Below are 22,191 nucleotides of genomic sequence, written 5' to 3' on the forward strand. Positions count from 1 at the left end.
CACTTTGTCAGGACCGGGTATCTTTCCTCTTGGCACCTCTCTTCGCCTTTCAGCAACCTCCCCCTCCTGTAACCTTCGCTTATTCATATCCTTCTCACCAGGCTGCTTTATCACTGTTTCCTTGAGATTCTCTATTTCTTTCTTCCCTGGCCTTCAATCTCCTCAGATGTGCTCTAAGAGGATCTTTCTTATCCCGTATCTTTCAGCTCCAGGCTTGCCTTCCTATCCCTCCTCATCAGTTCCTTCTCTCAGCCTCCTCTCCCTCCCCGCTCTGTGGGAAGGCTCAGGTAGAGGCAGCCACATGGTGTATAGTCCTGTGCCTCCAGAGGGTACCCAGCGCATCCCAATCTGGATATTTATTGCCCCAGGAGCAGCAATCCTGGCAGGTTACCTCCTGCCCTTGGGCACGGCAGCCCCACGCTGCTGCCCCAGTTGTCCTTCCCTATGCACTGGCTATTTGCTGCTGCTGCAGAGGTGGTTTGGGGGAAATATGGGATGGCATGACAAGATAAGCAGAAAAATAATGGCATATTTTTCAGAAAGTCCTAGAACTGAATTTTCCACACCCCTTGACATGAATGTTACTTTTTTGGCCAATATGGTCTCTGTGTCTGTGCATCCTCTGCCCCCTTCCCCATCCCCGGGCACTTCCATTGCTGGAACAGCTGGTCTGGGGGCTTGCTGTGAACTTACGGTATGAGACTGCATTGGTCTAGGCCTTTGTTTCATGCTACTTTAATTCTTTCTGTGGAAAAAAAAATGCAGTCAAAACATTAAATTCAGTGCAAATCAGACACCTGGCTATGCAGGTAACACAAAAAAATTCTCCAAGTGACATTTCTGAGATAAACAATCTGTTGGATGCTGTTCCCCTGCTGAGGACTGCCCGTGCAGATGCACTCTCACAAGACTGGGTTTCGTCCAACCGGTTTCTATTGTGAAGCAGAAAAACAATTCTGGCAAACGTTTGTTCAGGGAGAGAGGCCACACAGATGTGAGGGGTCAGCTGTAAAAGAGGCATTTCAGCAAAAGAGTATGCTCTGTCTGAGCTCTCTGAGCGACGAGCCCCTCTTTTGTAAGGTGTAAAGAGATGGCAGGACCCTCTTGCCCCTAAAGCTTGGCTTCTCTGCGCTCCAGGTGTCGGGTATGAGGGTGGCATTTGCCTCTGCTTGCTGCAGAGTTCTCTGCTGTACCTCTACACCATCAGATGGGAAGGACAGCCGCGTGTCTGATGTCACCGGCAGTGATGCAGCTTTATGTCCTCTCTACTCAATGTGATGCCTTATTGGTACAAACCCCCGCTCCCAGCGTAAGTTCACGCAGCAAACTCCATTTAGTCGGTGACGAATACGTCATTGCTGGTGCAGGCCTGTGAAACGCACTGGCAAAGTCGCCACTTTGACATTTCATCACTGTAACTTAAGGGAACAAAAACTGGCCAAAAAATGACATACGAATTTTCCTATCAACCTCTGAGTTCAGTCATCGTATCTATTTAAAAAGGCCATACAGCAACAAGGAATCCTTCACGAACTCAACAGGAAAATGGCATATCTATTTCTACTGGGTGTTTTCAGGCTGCCTTCAGTTTGTAACAATTAACAGGGGAAAATTATCTACTTTCCTGTGTTATTTAAGAAAAAAAAAAAAAGAAAACACATTCAGTTTCTCAACTTGTACCAGCCTGTTCTAACAGAAACTGAGGCAGTTTGCCAAAGGCTAATGATTCAGTTTTATATGATTAGTTTCTTTAGCCACACCCAGATATTTAGAGGAACTAATAATTTCTTATGCTGCTAATCTCTAAAATGCCTGCAAGGACTCAGTCTAACTACAGGACTTGAGTCATGACTTTTTTTTGTTCGTATTTTTGTTCTGTGTTGTTTGGAATTAATATGTTAATGTAAGAACAGAACAATGACAAGATTATATGACCCATATAATTTTTCAAAGCTTGGCTTCATAAGGATGTATAAGCAAAAACAACATAAGGGAGATGCACCTAGGTAGAAGCTGGAGGTTTAATTAGAGAAAATTATGTGGCTATAAAATTATCAGTGTTGTATATAGCTGACCTTGATCAATCAAACTGTCCTTAAGTGGGGGCACAGCCTAACCTTCTGACTGTATTTCTGCAATTTAGAGCAGACTTTGGTATTGCAGAGTGGTGTTTCAGTGATGCCTGATAGTTTGGGATGCCTTTAATCTTAAGTGTAACATGGAGAGAATTCTGATATTCAGAAATGTCGTGAAAATCAGTTCCCTTTATGATCACTTGTGCTGGACCTTTTGGACTCTGGTATGCTCAGGATTACTGATCATTTCTAAAAATGTAGCCTTATTGCATGTTGTAGTATTGTCTTCTTGTCTGTATCCCCTTAAGTACCAGCCAACACAACTGGGGTTCATAAAGGAACCTTCAGGCATCTGTACGATGCTGACTGTAATACTGCTAAACACTGCATTAAGTGGTACATATCATGCAGTACTCAAGCTCGTAAAAAAGTTTAAGACATCTGCCAAATCTGTAGATAACAACTGTGAAAAATGTTTCCCCTTTTCATTGTGTGTCTGAAGCAGCAGTGGGAGCCCCGCTCTTGCCTGCTGAAATCTGCAATGCCCCTTTCGTCTCTCCAGGTAGTGTGCCGTGAAAACCTCCATTAAAAAAAAAAAAAAAAAAAAAAAAAAGAAAAAGCTTCTCAATAGGAAGGGAAGAGGGGGGGAAAGACGTCCTTTTCCTATAACAATTTTGACTCAGATTGGGTTCCGTGGCCAATGTCCATCTAAATTGTTGTAAAAATTAACATAAGAATCACCAGATCAGAATGTCACAAACTAATGCTCCATCTGGTCCAGTGTTCTGTTTCCAGAAGGGATTTCCACCCAATGCTTCAAGGGAGGAATAAAATACCAAACATTTAGAGAGTGCTATAAGTGCCCTAACCGACCACTAACGTGGTCGTTGGGCAGCTGTTAGGAAATCTAGTGGCAGAAGGATCCTGCCAGCATTTCTGCTTTTCTAGTAAATTGAGCGACGAAATGCACTTCCCTGTGGGGTATCAGTAGCTGCGACATCCAGCCCTGTGCGCATTTATCATTCCTCCTGACCTCCCATGCACTGGTGCATCCAGATGCACACACAAATCCTGTTCTCTAAGTGCAAAAAATGTGCAAGGGTTGCAACGCAATGGATCTCATCAGAGGTGAAAAGTTGCTCAGGAGACTCAGGGGGCTGAATATTTTTTAATCAAGCTAAGACATTTCCATCTGATCTAGTCACCCTAGGCTCCCTTTATAATCAAAAAAGCGATACCAGCACTTTCAGGTCATGACTCTTACGATTGGGTTTAGGTGTCTGCTTTAGGAGACAGTGGCTCCACTGACTTGAGCTCCATTGACTGCAAAAGGAGTCCAGGTTGACTAGCTCAAACGGAGATGTCTACAGAGCAAATGTCTGTGTTTCACCAAATGAGTCCCACCTTTGGTGGCAAAGCTAATATTTTTAGAGTGATAAGGGGTTTTAAGAATTAAGATCCAAAATAGTTAAGGCACCTGGGGACATATTTCAGTCTGCCCCTCTCCTTAGTCTCTCTTCTCGCCTGGGCAGTAATTACATCTAACTGAGTCTAGGTGATTATGGGAGTGGGATAAGGAGATTTTCACTTTTAACTAGCAGCTCAGAATGATCCGTCTTCATAATGATCAAAATGTGTTAGCAGTAGATGGCCATGAAATGGGTTGATTGCATCCCTAATGGTTGATCACACAAAATGCCCTCTGGATTAACATTAATTGGTCACCTTGGTGGAGACTTCAGATGAAAAATGTGTCTGAACGGAGACAGTGATTGGGCTTCTATTTCCCTTGTAGAGTTTGTCCTTTAAAGCAGGTGGAAAACCCCTGAGGGCATGGTTGCACAGTCACTAGAGGTACAGAGAGTTACCTGCCTTCTCCACGTCTGGTGTCTTCCAAAGTCACTACATCTGTGTTTGTCCTAATTGCTTTATAATTTTATAATTCAATATTTGGTTATCTAAAATACAGGTTATATTCTTAGGGGTAGAAACTGGCTTGTTGCGTGTTTTCTTTATGTCTCTTTTGTTAATCTTTCAGTTTATAAATCTTTGTCTCCCATGATGGCTAAGCAACAATAATGGAAATAATACCAGGGCTGGAAGCCCATTACCAGTCCTGACAACCTAGATCTACACAGGATATATAAACAAAAGCAGAAAACGGCTAGGCACAGTATTGTATCACCAATCAATGTCAGAGAGCAACATAATACAGAAAGACAAAACACACTCCCCCAAAAAGAACATATTATCAGGTCTGAGAATTAATATCATACCATTGATGGAAAATTAATTTGTAAAGTGTAAAAACAGGTATTGTTTAATGCCTTCCCTCACAAGGACACACAGTGACAGTTTTTATTTATCTAAAGAGTAATTGCATAGAGGGAAAAACTACCCTAGGTTTTGTGTAGGCACTGCATAGAATAACAACCTTGAAAAATTGGCTTCCTAGTGGTAGAGGCTGGGATATATTTCCTAAAAATATTGCCAGGTCTCCAACAGTGGAATCTTCTAAACTGGGGTTGGACAAATATCTGACAGGAATGGCTCAACTCTCTACTCCTACATTGTCAGTTGTTTTTTGTTTAAACTTTATTTCAGAGAATCAGGACTTTCTTACCACAAAGTGGAATGTAATTCACTGTATTTTGTTATATGTAGAACAGGTATACAGCGCCCTGGGTTCTGACCTCAGTCAAACAATAGAAATTTGGTGGAGGACAGCCCTGGAGCTGCTTGTCCTGAGCGTTACAGCTCATAGAATCATAGAATCGTTAGGGTTGGAAGGGACCTTAAAGATCATCTAGTTCCAACCCCCCTGCCATGGGCAGGGACATCTGGGCAGCCCCAGCTCCAGGGTACCTGGAAAGCTGAGATGCTCGGAGAGATCTGGTGACTCAGACAAGTGCATCTTCCCATGGACCCCAGAGCTCTCATCTATGCATATTTGACAATCTGCAATAAATTTAGCCTCTTAATATACTTTCAGGGTAGATGAGGTTTGCCCTGTCTTTTGTGATTCTGTCTGTGCTTCTGTCTATCCACTTCTCTTTCATACTCCCTTTCTTAGCCCTCTTGCTCCCAAGGAAGAAGAGTGGTTCACCCAGGTGTCTCTCAAAGTGGACCCCACAGTAGACCCCACAGCCCTGCCTCTTTTGCTCCTCCTGGTTCTTTCTGCAGTCCAGAAGTTCAAGACATTGGGCACCTGAATGCAACAACATGTCACATAGCACTGGTGCTGCTGTTGAAGGAGCCGGGACTTCCTTCCCAATTAACCCAGTGGCACAAATCAGGAGTAGCTGTTGCTGTAAAACTGTCATGTGAGTGAGAATGGAAGTTTTCAGGTGGTTGATTTAGAAAACAAAATACAAAAAAAGCTGATTAATTACTGACTTCATTTACCTTAAATGTGATTAAGAAGGTTTTGCCTCTTGGGACTGAATTTCATGAAGGCATTGGCTATCTCGGATACCATGGTCTAAACACACTGGTGGAGATTTGAGAATGTTGTTGCGTTTTCTTCTCTGAGTTCAACAGCTTTTATATGTGCCGAGGCTCAGAACATACGCGATGCAGGGAAGGAGACCCTATTAAACGCCTCATACTGGAACCCTTCAATCTGCGTAGCTGAGCTTGATGAAGACACTGTTTGCCAAAAGCATAAGATCCATAACAAATGGGGCGCTTTGTGACAGACAGTGGTGATGGCAGGCTGTCTCGGAGTATTTTGTTCCACCCAGAGCACATGCTGCTTTCAAGGCTTTTCTCGCACATCTCCTGCAGACTGGAAATCAGCCACTGAGTGGTGGCTTGGAATAACTAAGCGATACGTGCTACTTTTTGCAAAGGCTCCATGCCTGCAAGTGTGCATACTCATATATGAGGAAGGACTTTTTTTTTCTTTCATATTTCTCTGGCACAGCGCGTGGATGTGGCTGAAGTATTCATTCGAGTTAATATATATGCAAATAGTAGAGACCATTAAATATACATTATCTCCTCCTGCTAACAGTCTTCAGTACTTTCACACCGCTGTACTGTGACTTCTTCCCAGTGCTTTTTGCTTGCAAACGGCTGACTCTCACCCTGCGAGGGTTGGTGTTTCCAAGGAACAGGGGGCAGGTTCAGAAGTGCGCCGCAGCTCCCAGCGTGAGGGGCTGGAAGGTGATGCCAGCGAAGGGAGCTGCGTGTCCTCAGCTTGCCAACGTAACTGCCTGCACAGGCGTGCTGTGGACCAGATCAACGTGCTGCTGATAAGTGAACTGACCTGCCTTGAAAATAACCTGGTAAAAAAGATGAATTTTCTGAGCCACCTCGCAGTGTGACCCTGCAAGCAGTTGCATTGGCACAACGGAGCGGGCTGCACACTGCGGTGTGCTTCATGTCTAAGAGTATACTTTAAAAGTATGTCCTGGTTTTGTCTACTAATGTTATTGAAGTGAACAGGAGTTCATGTCCAGCCATCTTTGTAGCTCACATGGGCACCATTTGACAGGGCGGTGTTGGGTAGGCAATGGGCATCTTGTTCATTAGTCTCCTGATAGCAGCAGTCAGCAGGAAAATACTTATCTCACTGCTGCAAACAGGCAAAGGTTGCCACGCAAAGCCCTGCTTCTACGCATGCAGCAGAATCAGTGCTGTCAGTGGCAAACTGAGTACAAGCAGTCCTGGTGGCAAGGGAAGAACGGAGCACTTCAGTTTTCTGGGTTTTGGCCAAAAGCTATTGTCATCCTGGGGACACCACTGAGCAACTCAGGCTGGAGAGACAGGGGAAAAGTCTAGGTGAGAACATTTTTCTCTCCAGGTTTCTGACCATGAACCACGACTCTCTCTGGGCAGAGCTGGGCGCAGCATCTACAGGTCACCTGTAGCATTGGGTGTTTGCACCTGTTTTCGCCACAGTGTTCCATGGATGCATGCAGGTCCATGCCTCAGCCATTGCAGGATTTTCATGAAATAAGATGGAGAGTTGGATGTTTCAGTTCCTCTCCTTTTACTTCTGGAAGGTGCTGCTCTTGTTGCAATAACAATTTTTGTGTGTGTGCATGTCTCTGTTTTTCTCCCTGGGTTCAGCTTCTCACTTTTCCTGCTCATTGGTTTGGACTGCGTCTTCAGGTACCATACCCATTTCCAGAGACAGTTGATGAACTCTGACTGGAGTCAGCGTGCGGTTCTGCTCCTCTCACTCATGGGAACTTCCCAAGCAAACAGGACTGCAGATTGACATCTTTTCCTCTCTGTAGCTTTTCTTTGCTTTGGAGGGGTTTTCATGTTTGCTTTGCTCTGCCTGTCTAAACGTCCTGCATCTGCTGCCTTAGGTGTCACCATGAGCTTGTGCAGATATTGGTTCTGTTAGCTGGGCAGAGAAATCATGTTGTCCCCCAAATTCCTCCTGTTAATAATGGTGGGGTATGTTCAAACAACTAAGTAGCTGCTCCTTCCTGTGCAGTCAGGAATCCAGGAAAAGATTCAAAGGCAGATGGAGGCTGTTAAAATAAGAGTGCTCATATGATGATAAAAGCTAGGCTAGGGATGACACATTTGGACTTGGTAATGGACGAGTTTTGAGTGTTGTCACATTTGTGAACCAAGAGAGTCCTGTGCCTTCAGCTTGGGAGACAAACTGCTGAAGTGTGAGCTGAGTTGGCTTTAACAGCAAAGGTTCGAACTCAGACATGATTTACAGTGTGAATGCACGGCGTGCATCTTATTTGCTTGCAAGAAGATAGCTAATTCTGGAGGAAGGTAAGGTTTCAGCTATGCTGTCCTTTGGTATCTTCCTGAAATTGGGCAGCTCTGAGTTTGAACTTGGCTGTTGTGACTGATGTCCAGTGCAGGGGTATGATCAGATCATGACCTGATGAACAGGCGATGCTTTGGTGGCATATGGACCCATGGGCTTACGTCGGTAGATGGTGAAAGTTAGAGCAGTCCTAAAACCACTTCATGTGGCAGTGTGTGCTTGCCAGGAGAAGAGGGCCATAGCTGGTGCTCATGGCGCAGCTGAGCGCCAGGTCCAGTGTGCAAAGATGTGTGCCTGACTCTCTCCTGAGAGCGCTGTGGCCAGGATACCTCTCTCTCAGTGCGGGAGCTCAGGAGCTTGCTCGTGGATCCTTTGTATATCCTTCACCGGAGCAGAGAAAGTCTGATTATACTTTGGCATTCGCTTTGCCACCAGTGTATCTTCCCAGATTTTTTTCCCCTATGGTGGATATACATAGAATCATAGAATCATAGACTCTTCATGGTTGGAAAGGACCTTTGAGATATTTTGGTATTTTTTTCACCATTGTTGTATGACTTGCTGCATTAGAAAAGCTCCCTTGAGGCAGTCGCCTCAACTTTGTTTTTGCCAGTTACTCAGAGGAGTAGGAAATCGTTAGCAGCTTTTCAGGGTGGTGTGCTCCCCTCATCCCGCAGGTACTGCAGGTACTCTGTCGTTCTGTCCCACTCATAAACTGCTTGACTGTGATCTTAGAATCGTGTAACAGTTTTTCCTTTCTATTCTTATTAGGACGATACTCTACAGTTAGATGGTCACAAACTATCTCCTGATTTTTAGCTTACATTTGTCCTTTCTTCTTTATGTTCATCTGTCCTGTGTCGGTGTTGGCCTTGGGTTTAAATAGCTTTTCTTCCCCATTTCTGCTTCCTTCCCCGGTGTATTTATAGATGGCAGCTATATCCCCTCTTAGCTGTACTTTAATTAAGCTCCTGTAGTTTCTCTCGTATGACAGATTCTCCATTCCCTCGGTCATCTGCCAGCCATTATTTGTGTTTGTTCCAGTTTTGCTTTCATTTCTTGTGAATACGAGTGACCAAAATTGCACCCACTATCCAAATGAGGTGTCAGCAGTACTCTGTGATTTCCTAATATTTCTCAGTCTTTACTGGAAATAAAGGCTTTCCCAATAACTCCTTGCATTGCAGATTTCTTTTTCACTGCCGCCCACACGGGTGGTTTATAATCCTGTGATCGATTAGTGCAGTCAAATCTTCTTCCTCTTCTGTTAATTTGAGATCTGCTATAGCAACCTGATTATACTTACAGGAACACACATACAGCGCTATTGCTCTCAGTAAATGCAGCTGAGGTGAGATTTTGAGCTTGCCGTAAATCTTCCGGGACGATTTTACTCCATTATGTTTAACTAAATTACTGGGTAAAAGCCGAGCCTCTCACCTTACTGGAAGCAAAGCAGCAAACCCCACAGCAGCGGTTATTTCTGGATGGCACAAAGAACATGTTAATGTGTAACCCATCAAGGCAGCCAAATGGAGAAAATTAATCTTGAAGAGCAGTCTGTAAGAACTCGAGAAGATTTTGGTAGTTTTCATGTCCAGAGTGTTCTGTTTCTTTTTTTTTATAAAACACCAATATGAGTTTTTTGTACCTGTGTTTATCTCCTTTTCTTCATCTGACTGTATTTCGTACAAAGCTCATGTAGAAGTTTTACGGTTTAATGAAGAGAGGACAGGAATTAGAGTGACACCTTATATTTGGTATAAGGAGGTTTATTTTGAGGTCAGAGTTTATGGAAAGGAGTTGGGGGCCATCAGGGAGCGATTTGGTCATTAATCACTGGAGTCTACTCCGGCGTCCTCCAGCTCCCTCACCTTGGTAGAGATATCCTGAAAATGCCAATGTTTTGACATTTGTGGGCTTCACACTGTTTAAGTCCAGGGAGAAGCTGTTTTCCTGAACAGGGTGCCTGTCAGTGTAATGAGTGTAGTGAGTGAACTACTACATTTATTTACGAATTAGTATTTTATTCTGAAACCATGGTAAAAATGTGCTGGAAGCCGCTTTTCAGCACAAAACCCCATAAACTGGTGAAAGCAATTTGAGTGATTCTGAAGTGGGTTTTATTCAGAAGAAACATTTTTCTTGGCTTCTAACCGTAACATGCAAACCACAAAGAAGAAAGTCACAAGGTAGAGTCACGTTTGGCTTGACCTTGGCCTGACGAGCAGTGTTATTTTTAAGCCCTGATCATGCCATGCAAAAGGAATGTCCTGAACAATTTCACTTACTATAGTATGTAAAGCCAAAAGCTCATGTCCATCTTTTGAGGACAAAGAAATATAAAGCAGATTCTTCTACTGCTTAGAGGAACCTTTTCAAGGAATGACTCCATTTCATTTTGGGTATCACTAGAGTCTGGGGAAATGCACCTTCAGCTGTCGGTGTCTAGTGGTGCATAAACGAAGATAAAGAGGAGAATAGCACTAAGACACTGACCCAGCTCTTACTGGGCAGGCACATGTTAGCATAAAGCTGTCAGTCTTGTTTCGGTCAGAGGCACAGTTAAACGCAGAAGTCGTACAACTGTCTTTGACACTGTCTCTCATAACATCCTCCTTAGGAAACTGAGGAAGTGTGGACTAGATGAGGTGACAGTGAGGTGGATTGAGAGCTGGCTGTGTGACAGGACTCAGAGGGTTGTGATAATGGAGCAGGGTCGAGTTGGAGGCCTGTAACCAGTGGTGTCACCCAGGGGTCAATACTCGGTCCAATTTTGTTCAGTATATTCATTAATGACCTGGACAAGGGGACAGAGTGTATCCTCAGCAAGTTTGCTGATGATACCAAACTGGGAGGGGTGGCTGACACTGCAGAGGGCCATGCTGCCATCCAGCGTGACCTGGACAGGCTGGAGAGCTGGGCAGAGAAGAACCTAATGAGGTTCAACAAGGACAAGTGTAGGGTCCTGCACCTGGGGAGGAAGAATGTCAGGCACCAGTATAGTCTAGGGGTGGACCTACTGGAAAGCAGCTCTGAGGAAAGGATCTGGGGGTCTTGGTAGACAGTAAATTATCCATGAGCCAGCAGTGTGCCCTTGTTGCCAAAAAGGCAAATGGAATTCTGATCTGCATAGGGAAGAGTGTGGCCAGTAGGTCGAAGGAGGTCATTCTCCCCCTCTACTCTGCACTGGTGAAGCCACAACTGGAATACTGCGTCCAGCTCTGGGCTCCCCAATTCAAGAGAGACAGGGACTGCTGGAGAGAGTCCAGCGAAGGGCAACAAAGATGATGGAGGGACTGGAGCATCTCCCTTATGAGGAAAGGCTGAGAGAGCTGGGACTCTTTAGCCCGGAGAAGAGAAGGCGAGGGGAGACCTTATTATGGCATACAAGTATCTAAAGGGTGGGTTGAAGGAGGATGGAGCCAGACTCTTTTCAATGGTTCCCAGTAACAGGACGAGGGGTAACGGGTACAAGCTGGAACACAGGAAGTTCCGTTCAAATACGAGGAAAAATTTCTTTACGGTGAGGGTGACAGAGCACTGAACAGGCTGCCCAGGGAGGGTGTGGAGTCCCCTTCTCTGGAGACTTTCAAGACCCACCTGGATGCAGTCCTGAGTAATGTGCTCTGGGCAATCCTGCTTTAGCAGGGGAGCTGGACTAGATGATCTCTAGAGGTCCCTTCCAACTCTGAAAAATTCTGTGATTCTGTGATTCTGTGATTCCGTGAACCACACTTTAACTACACCTACACTTGGTGCATTTGCTCCCGTAACAACACTTGCCCGCATTTACCTTAACTGCAAGTGCTTGGTGCCTCACTACTAATACCACAAAACATCAAGAAGAGTTTCTCGGTGTTCTCTTACATCTAACTAATTGTAAACCAATCTAACAATGAGCACTATGCAATTTGAAGTATTCTTCTGTCTTTTCAGTGGCAGGCAGATTAAGAGCCTATTGTCAGAATGAGTGAAAAAAAAAGTCTGAAAAAATAAAGTTTGGAATACTGTTGTTAGATAATTGAGAAGCTGATTACTGAGGGCGGTTGAAGTGCTTACAGAAAATCTAATGAGATCTATTTAGTCCTTTTAGATGAAAACAAGACATGAGTCTTTATTAAACAAAGGTCAGATTCTACTGCCATTAAAATAAATGGGAATGCTCCTAGAGGAACAATATTAGGACTTCGACATCAAATGTGAGAATAAAATGATCAAATAGATCCCTAGGACCAGTCTGTCATTTCTTTTATAGTACATAACTGCTCTCGGGGTCAACTAAACTTGGTATCCACATTTGAGATGGTGCTTTACATTTAATGAAGCATCTCGTGACCATCAGAAAGCTTGGGCTGACTCCTGAATTACTGGTCAACGCACATCCCCATAAGGGGATGTGTAAATAATGTGTAAATAATGTGTGCTCTACTGTGTAAATAATGACACATTGCACAAGTAGAACCTTGCAGTTTCAGACCTGCAGCACTTCTGTCTAGACCTTTCCTTGCAGAGAAAGAGAGGGCAAGTTTCGTAAGGGCTGTGTTAGTATTGACCGTAGTATCAAATGTAGCCTTATTTGCGGTGTAATCTGATCAAGTACATGCTGCATAGTACTTTAAGATGTGAAGAGGAAATTTCTGTGATGCCGTAACACCAAGATAAATCTCTAGGGTAGCACAATGTGACGAAGAAAGTAGTATAATTCACATGAGAAAGTGGTAGCAACACCTTTATTCTTGTGGAGCGAGCCACTCCGTGTGCCAGATATTCAAAGCAAAGCCCTTTTATGTACCTCTGCTGAATGACTTACTTCGAGCCACCTGGGTTGTTACACTACCAGGCTTTCAATTAGAGCTGACACTTAAAAAGGGTGTCCTCTACCTCGTCACAGCTGTAGAGATGGCTCATTGCGCACCACAGCACCACAGGACATCAGCTTTGAATTTGTAGCTGCCCGTAACAAATCATAGCATTTGTCAGACAAACTTATTTTCTCATTCCAAAAATGGACTTGAAATATGGTGAGGGTTTTTATGTTTTACCAAAGAGATATATTTCACACACTTTCTGCTTGCTTTTCCGTTTCCTGAAATTACAAAAGAGAAAGTAAGAAGCCCAGATGTATGAACAAATAAACCAAATGGCTCTTCTCTCTTACAGCAACCTGTGAACTGGAAAACATGAACTGTGATCAAAATTTTTTCATGGTTGGGACTTTCCATGGAATCTGCCTCCTGGATAGATTCTCTCACTGCCACCTTTCCCTTAGAATAAGTATCAGTACAATTTCCCGGTTCATTCACTGATTTTCAGGAAACTGAAAGATTAGCATCTTTGAGACTTCTATTTTATATGATTTTTTTCTTTTAAATTTTTGATTTAAAAAGGGACAAAGGGTTAAAAATCATTTGTGAGGAATGACAGGTATGCACGCTCACACCATCATATAAACCTCACATCCTTGGGAAACCACAAAAATAAAGCAGAAAACACTAGATGAAGTATTTCTTACCATCATTCCATTGCAGCACATTGCAGACATTTTTGAAATATCGTGTGATTTTCGTATATCTTAAGTAGCTTTCATTTTTTTTTGGCTGTAGGATTAAAACAATCCTTTTGTAAAGACTCATCATGACAGTGCTTTAAAGTGCCACGACTGTCAGCTCACAAGTCTTCTTAAAGTTGGACGGCTGACATAATAGCGTCTTTTTTTTTTTTCCACTGACCTAAATCAAGTATTGGATGGATCAAGACTTCTCCCCCTATGATCTCAAAGGAGGGATTTTTATTTTTTTTTTTTTTTAAATGCCATGTTCGGCTATTGGTTACTTTATGCTGAGCTGTGAACTGTGTGGTTATTGGAAGCAGCATTAAAAGCCAGGGAGTGCCTCTGTTTTCAAGAATATCTATCACTCTACTGTTTTAGGCACCCGACCGGTGGTAGAATATATTTACAGCCATATAGGATACATATTTGACCTGCAGGCATCAGAGATGAACAAATCCAAATTGTCCAGAGTGAAGAGATTAAAAAAATTATGGAGGGTGAGTGAAAAATATGCATTAGTCTGTTAGAAAGATTGCAGTGGTAACAAATAAATGGCAAGCAGATAATGTTGGTGTTTGTGGACAAGCTGTCCTGCTGCATGCACGGTGTTCGATCAGACTTTTCAGTGCAGGGGTTGATTGTGTGTTTATTGTCGTGCAGATTAGTTGCATCTTTGCAAATTTCTTAGAGACATTAAGCATTCGCGTTAATTTGGCTTTTGAGACAAGTTTTAGAGAACCGGAAACAACGACAACATGAGGAAACTAAGCTAAACCGATTTCCTCAGTGGCCTTTAAAAAATGCCATTTAAGGGTGGATGAATATAAAAAAATGAATTACAAAACAAAACCTCTTTTCCCCTCGGGCTGTATTTTAGACCTGAGATATATTGTGGAGCTGAACTATATGGAACGTGTTTAAAGCCCACGTAGCATTGGAATCTGGCATGATGGTCAAATGAATTAAATAATAATAGAAGGGCAAATTTACTTAATAAACAATTGCGTATCTTCTAGCTTGGAAATAAGAACTCAGAGAAATTGAACAGAAGATTCTTTAACAAACATAAAGTTAATTTGGTGCAACAAGTGAAATGGGCATATCTCTGATGTCTCATAAACTGGTTTTATGGGATTTCTTGAGAAGCTTGAGGTCAGTTTTTCCCATTGTTAAATATGACGCAAACAGTAGTAATTTTAAAAGTAACTTTAAAGTCATTAAATAAATTTGTTTGGATGCTTTCAGAAGATGGGGCTCTGATATCAGTTAATTAAGTTGCATAAATTAGCTTGCATTATTATTTAAACAATGTGTATTTTCCATGATCTGAAAATCTGTCGACTTGCTTCCTGATAATATTGAGTATTTAAAAGTAGCTTTGATATGAGATTCCGTCAATGATGAGAAATGATGAGAAATTGTTGATGTCTGTAATATACAGTAATTTATAGTCAGGACATTGAGCAGTAGAGGGTTTCCACATTTTTAAGTCTGTCTTGAAATAGAAGTAATGTCTCTATTTACGGTTTTGTTTGTTGAAAAGTGTTATTGCCTGAGTGAAAATTATATTTTAATCATCATACAAGTTTCATTTGTGCAAACAAGAACACTTTCCTTAGAAATTAAAACATATCCATTAAGCATAAGTAGATATTCTATCATATTAAGTGACATGAGGTAATTACCGTAGTCAAAGCATGGTACTTAAATGGGCTCAGGGAGCGGTTTAGTTTTAAGAGGCAAAATGTCCTTCTTGGATAGAAATAGTTTATTTGTCTATAGCTGTGTATGTTGCTGTGCAGCTGAACACTTTGTCCTTTACCTCCTATTTGTAAAGCTATTAAACTGCAGGCTATTAAGCATCCGTTAATTGATGCATTTTGTGCTCTTCTCCCTAAAGCATTTGTCCCTATTCCATCATTGCGGTACCTGATATTTCAGGGTAATATAGCTCAAAATTAAATTTCTGCTGAAGCAAATGTCAGTTTTAAATGCTACTGTTTCTTTTTTCCTACTGCAAACTATTCTGGATAGAAGTATGTCAAAATCTCAAAGAGGGCTTTTATGATTGGGATTAAAACAAAAAGGGTAGACCTTTTATTGTGCAAAGTGTGCATTTGTAATAAGCCATAATATATTTATGCAGGAGATTATATGTCTATGATATGGCGCACACTCCCTTCCTCCACTTAACTCTCGGCATTAACTTGCTCAGTATTTATGGATATATCAAAATTATGATTTACCTTGTACTTATCATTAACGTCCCTTGCAATAGCTCTGCATAGTTCTCGCCATCCTTCAGAATACAGTCATAAAATGAAGAGATTAACAGATAATTAAATTAAATCCTTAATTATTTGGGGATGATGAATTCACTCTGTGATTCCAGAAAGGTATAGAGAGCCTTTTTCACAGGCAGTATAAATTGAAACCAATGGAGCTATGATGATTTATGCCTGCTTGAGGATCTGACTCATACTGTTAATTATCTACTCCCCTTTTAAAAACATATTAATAAAAATCGGATGTAGGAACTGTTTATTAAAATATGAAGCTTTCAAGATATTTTTGAAATATTATATGCACTCAAAAGATAGCATTGCTTGAAAAGTATCCGTCATTTTTCACACCAAATAGAATGTCCTTCAGCAAAAGGCGGGGAAACTTCACTTTTGTTTCTCTAGAGGTTTTTGACATCCATGAAAAGCCTCTCATTGTCATCCATTAATTTCTTGATCTGGTCTATGTTTCATGGGGATCTCCAAAGCATTGGCATATATCACTGACAGTTAAATCTTCCAAAGTGCTCAGCAACTATCCACTTCTGCTGGTGAAGTGGCTGGTAACTAAACACTTCTGAAAATATGGCCAACTCAGCTAATTAAAGACAGAAAGCCAAATTTATCAGAAAAAAAAAATCAGAAAAATTAATTGTAGGGTCAAAACCAGCAGCAACAATAAGCAATCAATCTTTCTGTACTCAATTCCGAGTACATTTGCTTAAAAAAAAAAAATATCTCTACAGTCATTATAAGGAAGATTACAGATTACGACATTTAACGGGCATGCTGGGTTATCATGAGGGCTGGAGATTATAATATTTAATTTACATACTGAGCTGTCTTGAGAGCTCATTAGTAAAGGTTGTTAATGATGCAGAGATACTTGGTTAACACTTGCACCAAGCTTGGAAGGAACACTGCCAAGTTTTAGTAGTAATAAAAAAGTAAAGCAATTGTCGTGGAAACATGAAAATTGATATGAAAGTATATAAAGGCTACTTCAGAGCCACCGAGTCTCTTGTGGAAACCTTTATTTAGAAAATGTTTAGAGCACACATTATTTACTCAGTAGTACCCCCATTGTGATCCATCATACCTATAAGTATTTAAGCTCCTTTTTTTTAATGGATTTTTGACCCAATAGTCTGTGACGGCTATAAAACCCTATTATGGTCTTTCATGCCAAGTGTTTGAAGGGATATCTGGAGTAAATATGCCTTTTAAAAAATCCCTATAATTTGTTCTGGAAAGTACTTATGGTGGTGGGCTGAAGCAATTTGTTCTCTTCAGGAACAGCTCCTGGAACTGTCACTGATTCCATCAGGAAGCTGTACTTTTCTGCTTCATAATTTCTGTATTTCAGGCTATAAATTGGTATAAAAGCACGTATTCTGAAGCAATTTCTCTGTCTTGCTGCTTCTTAAAAACATGTCTTGATGAATATTATTTTACGTGGCTTGTGTTAGCATGCATAGGGACTGAGATGTAAAAAGAACATCTTATTTAAGTGCTTTTAAAATACTTTAACGTTTTGAAGAATTATAGCCTGACCCCTCAGCCCCAAAAGCAACAAGGCTGAAATGCTTATGCCTGTTAACAGAATGTATATCCAGTCTTTTGGATATACATTCTGTTATACATAAAACCCTGACTTTTAGATAAAAAGGCTTTCACCCTCCCTCAAGTGGCAGTGACCTGCAGTTTCATTGCTGAGACATGGGTGCAAGTTCCAGCTAGTGAGGACTCATATTCTATTTACTCTCCATAATACATCCAGGAATATGGTGTAACTTTAAACCTTTTTTTGTGAAATGCCATTTCTTCCTTGGAGCATGCAGGACAGATACTTCTGGGTCGTGCTGTGTCATAGCAATCTGCAGGAGCTCTGCCTCTTCTGCCCAAGAAAGCGTACGCACGTCGTAAAAGCTGATGGCACAACATCTGAATGAGCAAAGATGGATTTAGGAAGGGAGCATGCATCTCAGGAAATTTCTTGCTGACTTCTTTTCTGTCTCTCCCTCTAGTAGCTTTTAACAGGAGACTAATGGGTGCGAAAGTCCATCAATTAGCACTCCCCCCCCTTCCATTTCCAAGGATGCCTCTCTCATCCTCTGCAGCAGGCACTAATGGGAGAAGGACAACTGGGAGAAGAGTGCGAAAGAGGGAGGAGGCATCTGAAAGTCTTCAGATGACCCTCAGTGTGGGCAGGCAGGGAAGGGCTGGGGCACCCTCCAGCCCCTGGCTGAGCCGCTCCTCCATTCCTGCAGCGGAGAATGAGCCTGCAGCACCCATGGGTGCCTGCCCAGCCGGAGCTGGAGCAGCCCTCCTGCGGCATGAGCAGCGGGGACCTGCCCGATGCCGATCTGGTTAGTGCTGGCAGGTAGGAATGAGGGTCTGAGAGATGCAAGGGAGACAGAGACCCCCCCCCCAAATCCCAGGTACAGGGGTGGGAGGTGGGTTGGGGGAACCGCTTACTGTGTTGGGACAGGGCAACAGAGGGGTCAGAATCTCTGGTTTTGTGGTCCTCCCTTCAATGGCTTTGTGATCAGCTGGTGGAAGGAAGGAGGAGGAAAGAGGGACTTGGATGCAGCAGCTCACACCACCAGCTTTCTCCTGGGAGCAACTCCCGTCACTGGGAATCCTTTGTCCTTGGGTAAGTAACCACCCAGGAGGAGCAATGGTGACGTATGTGGCTTGTAGTCCCTGTGTTTGGGGAAAGATTTGTCTGTGTCCCCCTTCAAGTCCCCTGCTTTCAAGGACTTCCTATGGCTGAGTCAGGAGGCTCCGCCGTTCTCCCCTCCAGCCGGTGGTTTGTGCCCCGGCCCAGGACTCAGCCCCACTGTAAGGACTTGCTTGAAAAGTACCCAGCCAAGTGAACGGGGAGGACTATTAAACATCAGCCAGTTGCATGTAAATGTGAATCAATCACTTATTACTTCCTGTTTATGAAACTGAAAATGTCCAGTCGTTCATCTCCGGGAGGCCACTTGGCACTGCTGCTCTGTGCGTGATGCTTTTTGCTGCTGAGGATGGCTGAAAACAAACTGCATTGATTTAAAATAATAATGGAAAGCGTTTTAATATGTTCTTGGGCATGGCAATTAGTGCTGCAGAGGTCTTCCCTGCAAAGATAGATTTGCTTGAACTGGTCTTAGTTATTCAGGGCCTGCCCTTTGTGTTGGGAAACTAGTGAAACGAACTATAAATCAATAGAAATGTAGATTACAGATATTGCTGTATATTGCCCCTTTTATTACTCTTATAATGTTTCTAATTACACTTAAGTATTAATATCTGGTGTATTGCTTCAAAATGGGAACTTATTACTTAATTCACTACATACGTGAAGTGGCGGATCTCTCACTGCTCATTCCCCAAGGTCAGTAAGGGACTCCCAAGTATGGTAAAGCTGTTAGATGTAAACTGGATTAGAGAATTTACACGTGCCTCCAAATCTCAGTGACCAGGCTTTGAATTACTTGATTTAATTTTTTAAATGGACTTTGTAAAGGAATCTACAAATACATCCTATTGCAACTTTAGATTAAAGCATAGAATGAGTGAAATTGCACATGCTATTTTAAAATGCTGCTTCTGCTTTCCGTTTGAATTCTGCAAAACCCTAAGGCTAAAAAAAGCAATATTGAAACTTAACACACTGATCCTGCAAACCCTTATTCACGTAAGTGATTTCACTTGGGACACCGGCTCTTTCAGTTTCTGCGGGGTCTGCCCATAAAATTAAATATACCTATTGCATTGTTAAAAAATGAATTAAGGTAGGTGTGCACTATCCTGGCGATGTCGTGAGGTTTTTGTATAGAGTGGATTGTTGTGTTGCTGAGCCATAGCTACACAGACCAGGAACCTAAGGGTTGTCTTCTGGTGTATTCATCTCCCTCACCTGTGGGATGGCAATGAAGTGCCAAGGAGACCTCCTTGGGAGAAGAGGGTGCCCCCCAACATTAACATTTTGGCTGTCTTAGCAAGTTCCTTTCATTTGGAGGTTATTTCGTCTGAAGATATAGCAGAGGCTGATTGTTTATTAACTTTGTTTAAGTTTGAGTTACAGTCGTACCAGGGATGACATCAGAATCTCTTTAGCATTTTAAACAAAATTTTACAGAAGAAATCACGCTCTTAAAGTATCACACTGCAGTTCAAGCACTTCAGCAACATAAGCATAGAATCATAGAATCATAGAATGGTTTGGGTTGGAAGGGACCTTAAAGATCACCTAGTTCCAACCCCCCTGCCATGGGCAGGGACACCTCCCACTAGACCAGGTTGCTCAAAGCCCCATCCAGCCTGGCCTTAAAAACTTCCAGGGATGGGGCTTCCACCACCTCTCTGGGCAACCTGTGCCAGTGTCTCACCACCCTCATGGTGAAGAACTTCTTCCTAATGTCCAGTCTGAATCGTCCCAGCTCTAGTTTTAATCCATTCCCTCTAGTCCTACCATTACCCAACATCCTAAAAAGTCCCTCACCAGCTTTCTTGTAGGGCCCCTTAAGATACTGATAGGCCACTATAAGGTCTCCTCGGAGCCTTCTCTTCTCCAGACTGAACAGCCCCAACTCTCTCAGTCTGTCTTAGTAGGAGAGGTGCTCCAGCCCTCTGATCATCCTCGTGGCCCTTCTCTGGACACATTCCAGCACGTCCGTATCTTTCTTGTAGTAGGGGCTCTGGAACTCGATGCAGTACTCCAGGTGGGGTCTCATGAGAGTGGAGTAGAGGGGGAGAATCACCTCCCTCGACCTGCTGGCCATGCTTCTCCTGATGCAGCCCAGGATACGGTTGGCTTTCTGGGCTGCTAGTGCACACTGATGGCTCATGTTGAGCCTCTTGTCTACCAGCACCCCCAAGTCCTTTTCTTCACGGCTGCTCTCAAGCCAGTCGCTGCCCAGCCTATATCGGTGCTTGGGATTGCCCCGACCCAGATGGAGGACCTTGCACTTGGTCTTGTTGAACTTCATGATGTTGGCATGGGCCCACCTCTCCAGCCTGTCAAGGTCCCTCTGGATGGCATCCCTTCCCTCCAGCGTGTCAGTCGTCCCACACAGCTTGGTGTCATTGGCAAACTTGCCCTGAGGATCTTAAATTCTATTGCTTCATGGTCACTGCAGCCAAGGTTATCCCTGAGCTTCACGTTGGTCACCAGCCCTTCCCTGTTGGTGAGAACGAGGTCCAGCATAGCACCTTTTCTTGTTGGTTCCTCTACCATTTGGAGGAGGAAGTTGTCATCTATGCATTCCAGGAACATCCTGGATTGATGGTGCCTTGCTGTGTTGTCCCTCCAGCAGATGTCAGGGTGGTTGAAATCCCTCACAAGGACCAGGGCCTGTGAATGCGAAGCCACTTCTATCTGCGTATGGAGGGCCTCATCTGCTTGGCTCTGCTGGTCAGGTGGCCTGTAGCAGACCCCTACTGTAACATCATCTTCCCCTGTCTTCCCTTTAATCTAAACCCATGCACTCTCAACGAACTCCTCATCCTTCCCCATGTGGAGCTCCATCGATTCTAGCCGGTCACTGATGTAGAGGGGAACACCTCCTCCCCTCCTACCCTGCCTGTCCTTCCTAAAGAGGTTGTATCCATCTATCCCTACATTCCAGTCATGGGAATCATCACACCAAGTTTCAGTAATGGCCACTATGTCATGGCTTTCCAGCAGCATAGTGGCCCTTAATTCATCCTGTTTATTGCCCAAGCTGTGTGCATTCGCGTAGAGGCACTTCAGCTGGGCTGGCCTTGTCACCTTCTTGTGCAAATCCCCCTTGATTCCCTTGGGGTGTCCCAGTGCGTCATAAGGTGAAAACTGAAAATTCAGCAAGCAAATGAAAATGTGCATTTAAAACTTTTTTTCAAGTGTTTACTTTTTTCGTAGATCACTTTTCACCTGTGATCCTCATTTCATGATAAGAACACGCTAAGATGTTGACTGCACATCTATTTGGAAGTCAGTCTTGCTGATGCTTTGCTGACGGCTGTTTGTAATCACTGTTAGCAGTGACAGCATGCTGTACAGAATTTACTGTAGCATTTCTATTCAGCATTTTCACTGTGATGAGATCCGAGGTTTCTGGAGTGAAATCCTGGCCTGCTTGAAGTCATTGGCAGACCTCCTTCAGCTTCAATAGGTCAAGAATTAGATGCTGAGGGTCTTCTGGGTGAATGCATCTAATCTAACAAGCCATGTGGCACAGGGGCTTAGCTGCTTTGATTGCACAGTTAGGAGGCTCCAAATATTCTGCTCTTAAATGAGATGCAGCATATTCTTAATTGATTTATTTTTAAATTATAAAGAGAGGGGAAAGAGGAAGGGAAGCACTGAAGTTCAGCTCTCCTATTCAGGGACAACATGAGCAGCTTCTTTTATTTGGCATTACTTATCTCCAGGGTGGAGGGACCTCATACCACCACAGCCCAGTCTCCTTTTGCTCTTTTCTGAAAGTACCCGTATGGGCTGCAGCTTTAGTTCCCATGGACTGAGCTTCTTGGCACTAACAAAACAATGATGGGGAGCCAGTG

The 22,191-nt window shown here is 43.1% G+C and overlaps 1 protein-coding gene across 4 annotated transcripts in view; it reads left to right on the forward strand.

Moving 5' to 3' along the window:
* The window catches only part of DPP6 (dipeptidyl peptidase like 6), a 569,379-nt gene that overhangs the window by 227,822 nt on the left and 319,366 nt on the right, over nucleotides 1-22,191 (forward strand). Inside the window, exon 1 of one of the 4 annotated variants that reach the window (XM_063324397.1) lies at nucleotides 13,807-13,872. The exons of the other annotated variants lie outside the window; for them this stretch is intronic. Coding sequence (XP_063180467.1) covers nucleotides 13,822-13,872 — 51 coding nt within the window. The 5' untranslated portion in view covers nucleotides 13,807-13,821. Of the gene's footprint in view, nucleotides 1-13,806; nucleotides 13,873-22,191 lie in introns of those variants that run through there. 4 annotated transcript variants of the gene reach the window in all.

Source organism: Chroicocephalus ridibundus, chromosome 2 (assembly GCF_963924245.1).
Source record: "Chroicocephalus ridibundus chromosome 2, bChrRid1.1, whole genome shotgun sequence".
In the NCBI taxonomy this organism is placed as follows: Eukaryota; Metazoa; Chordata; class Aves; order Charadriiformes; family Laridae; genus Chroicocephalus; species Chroicocephalus ridibundus.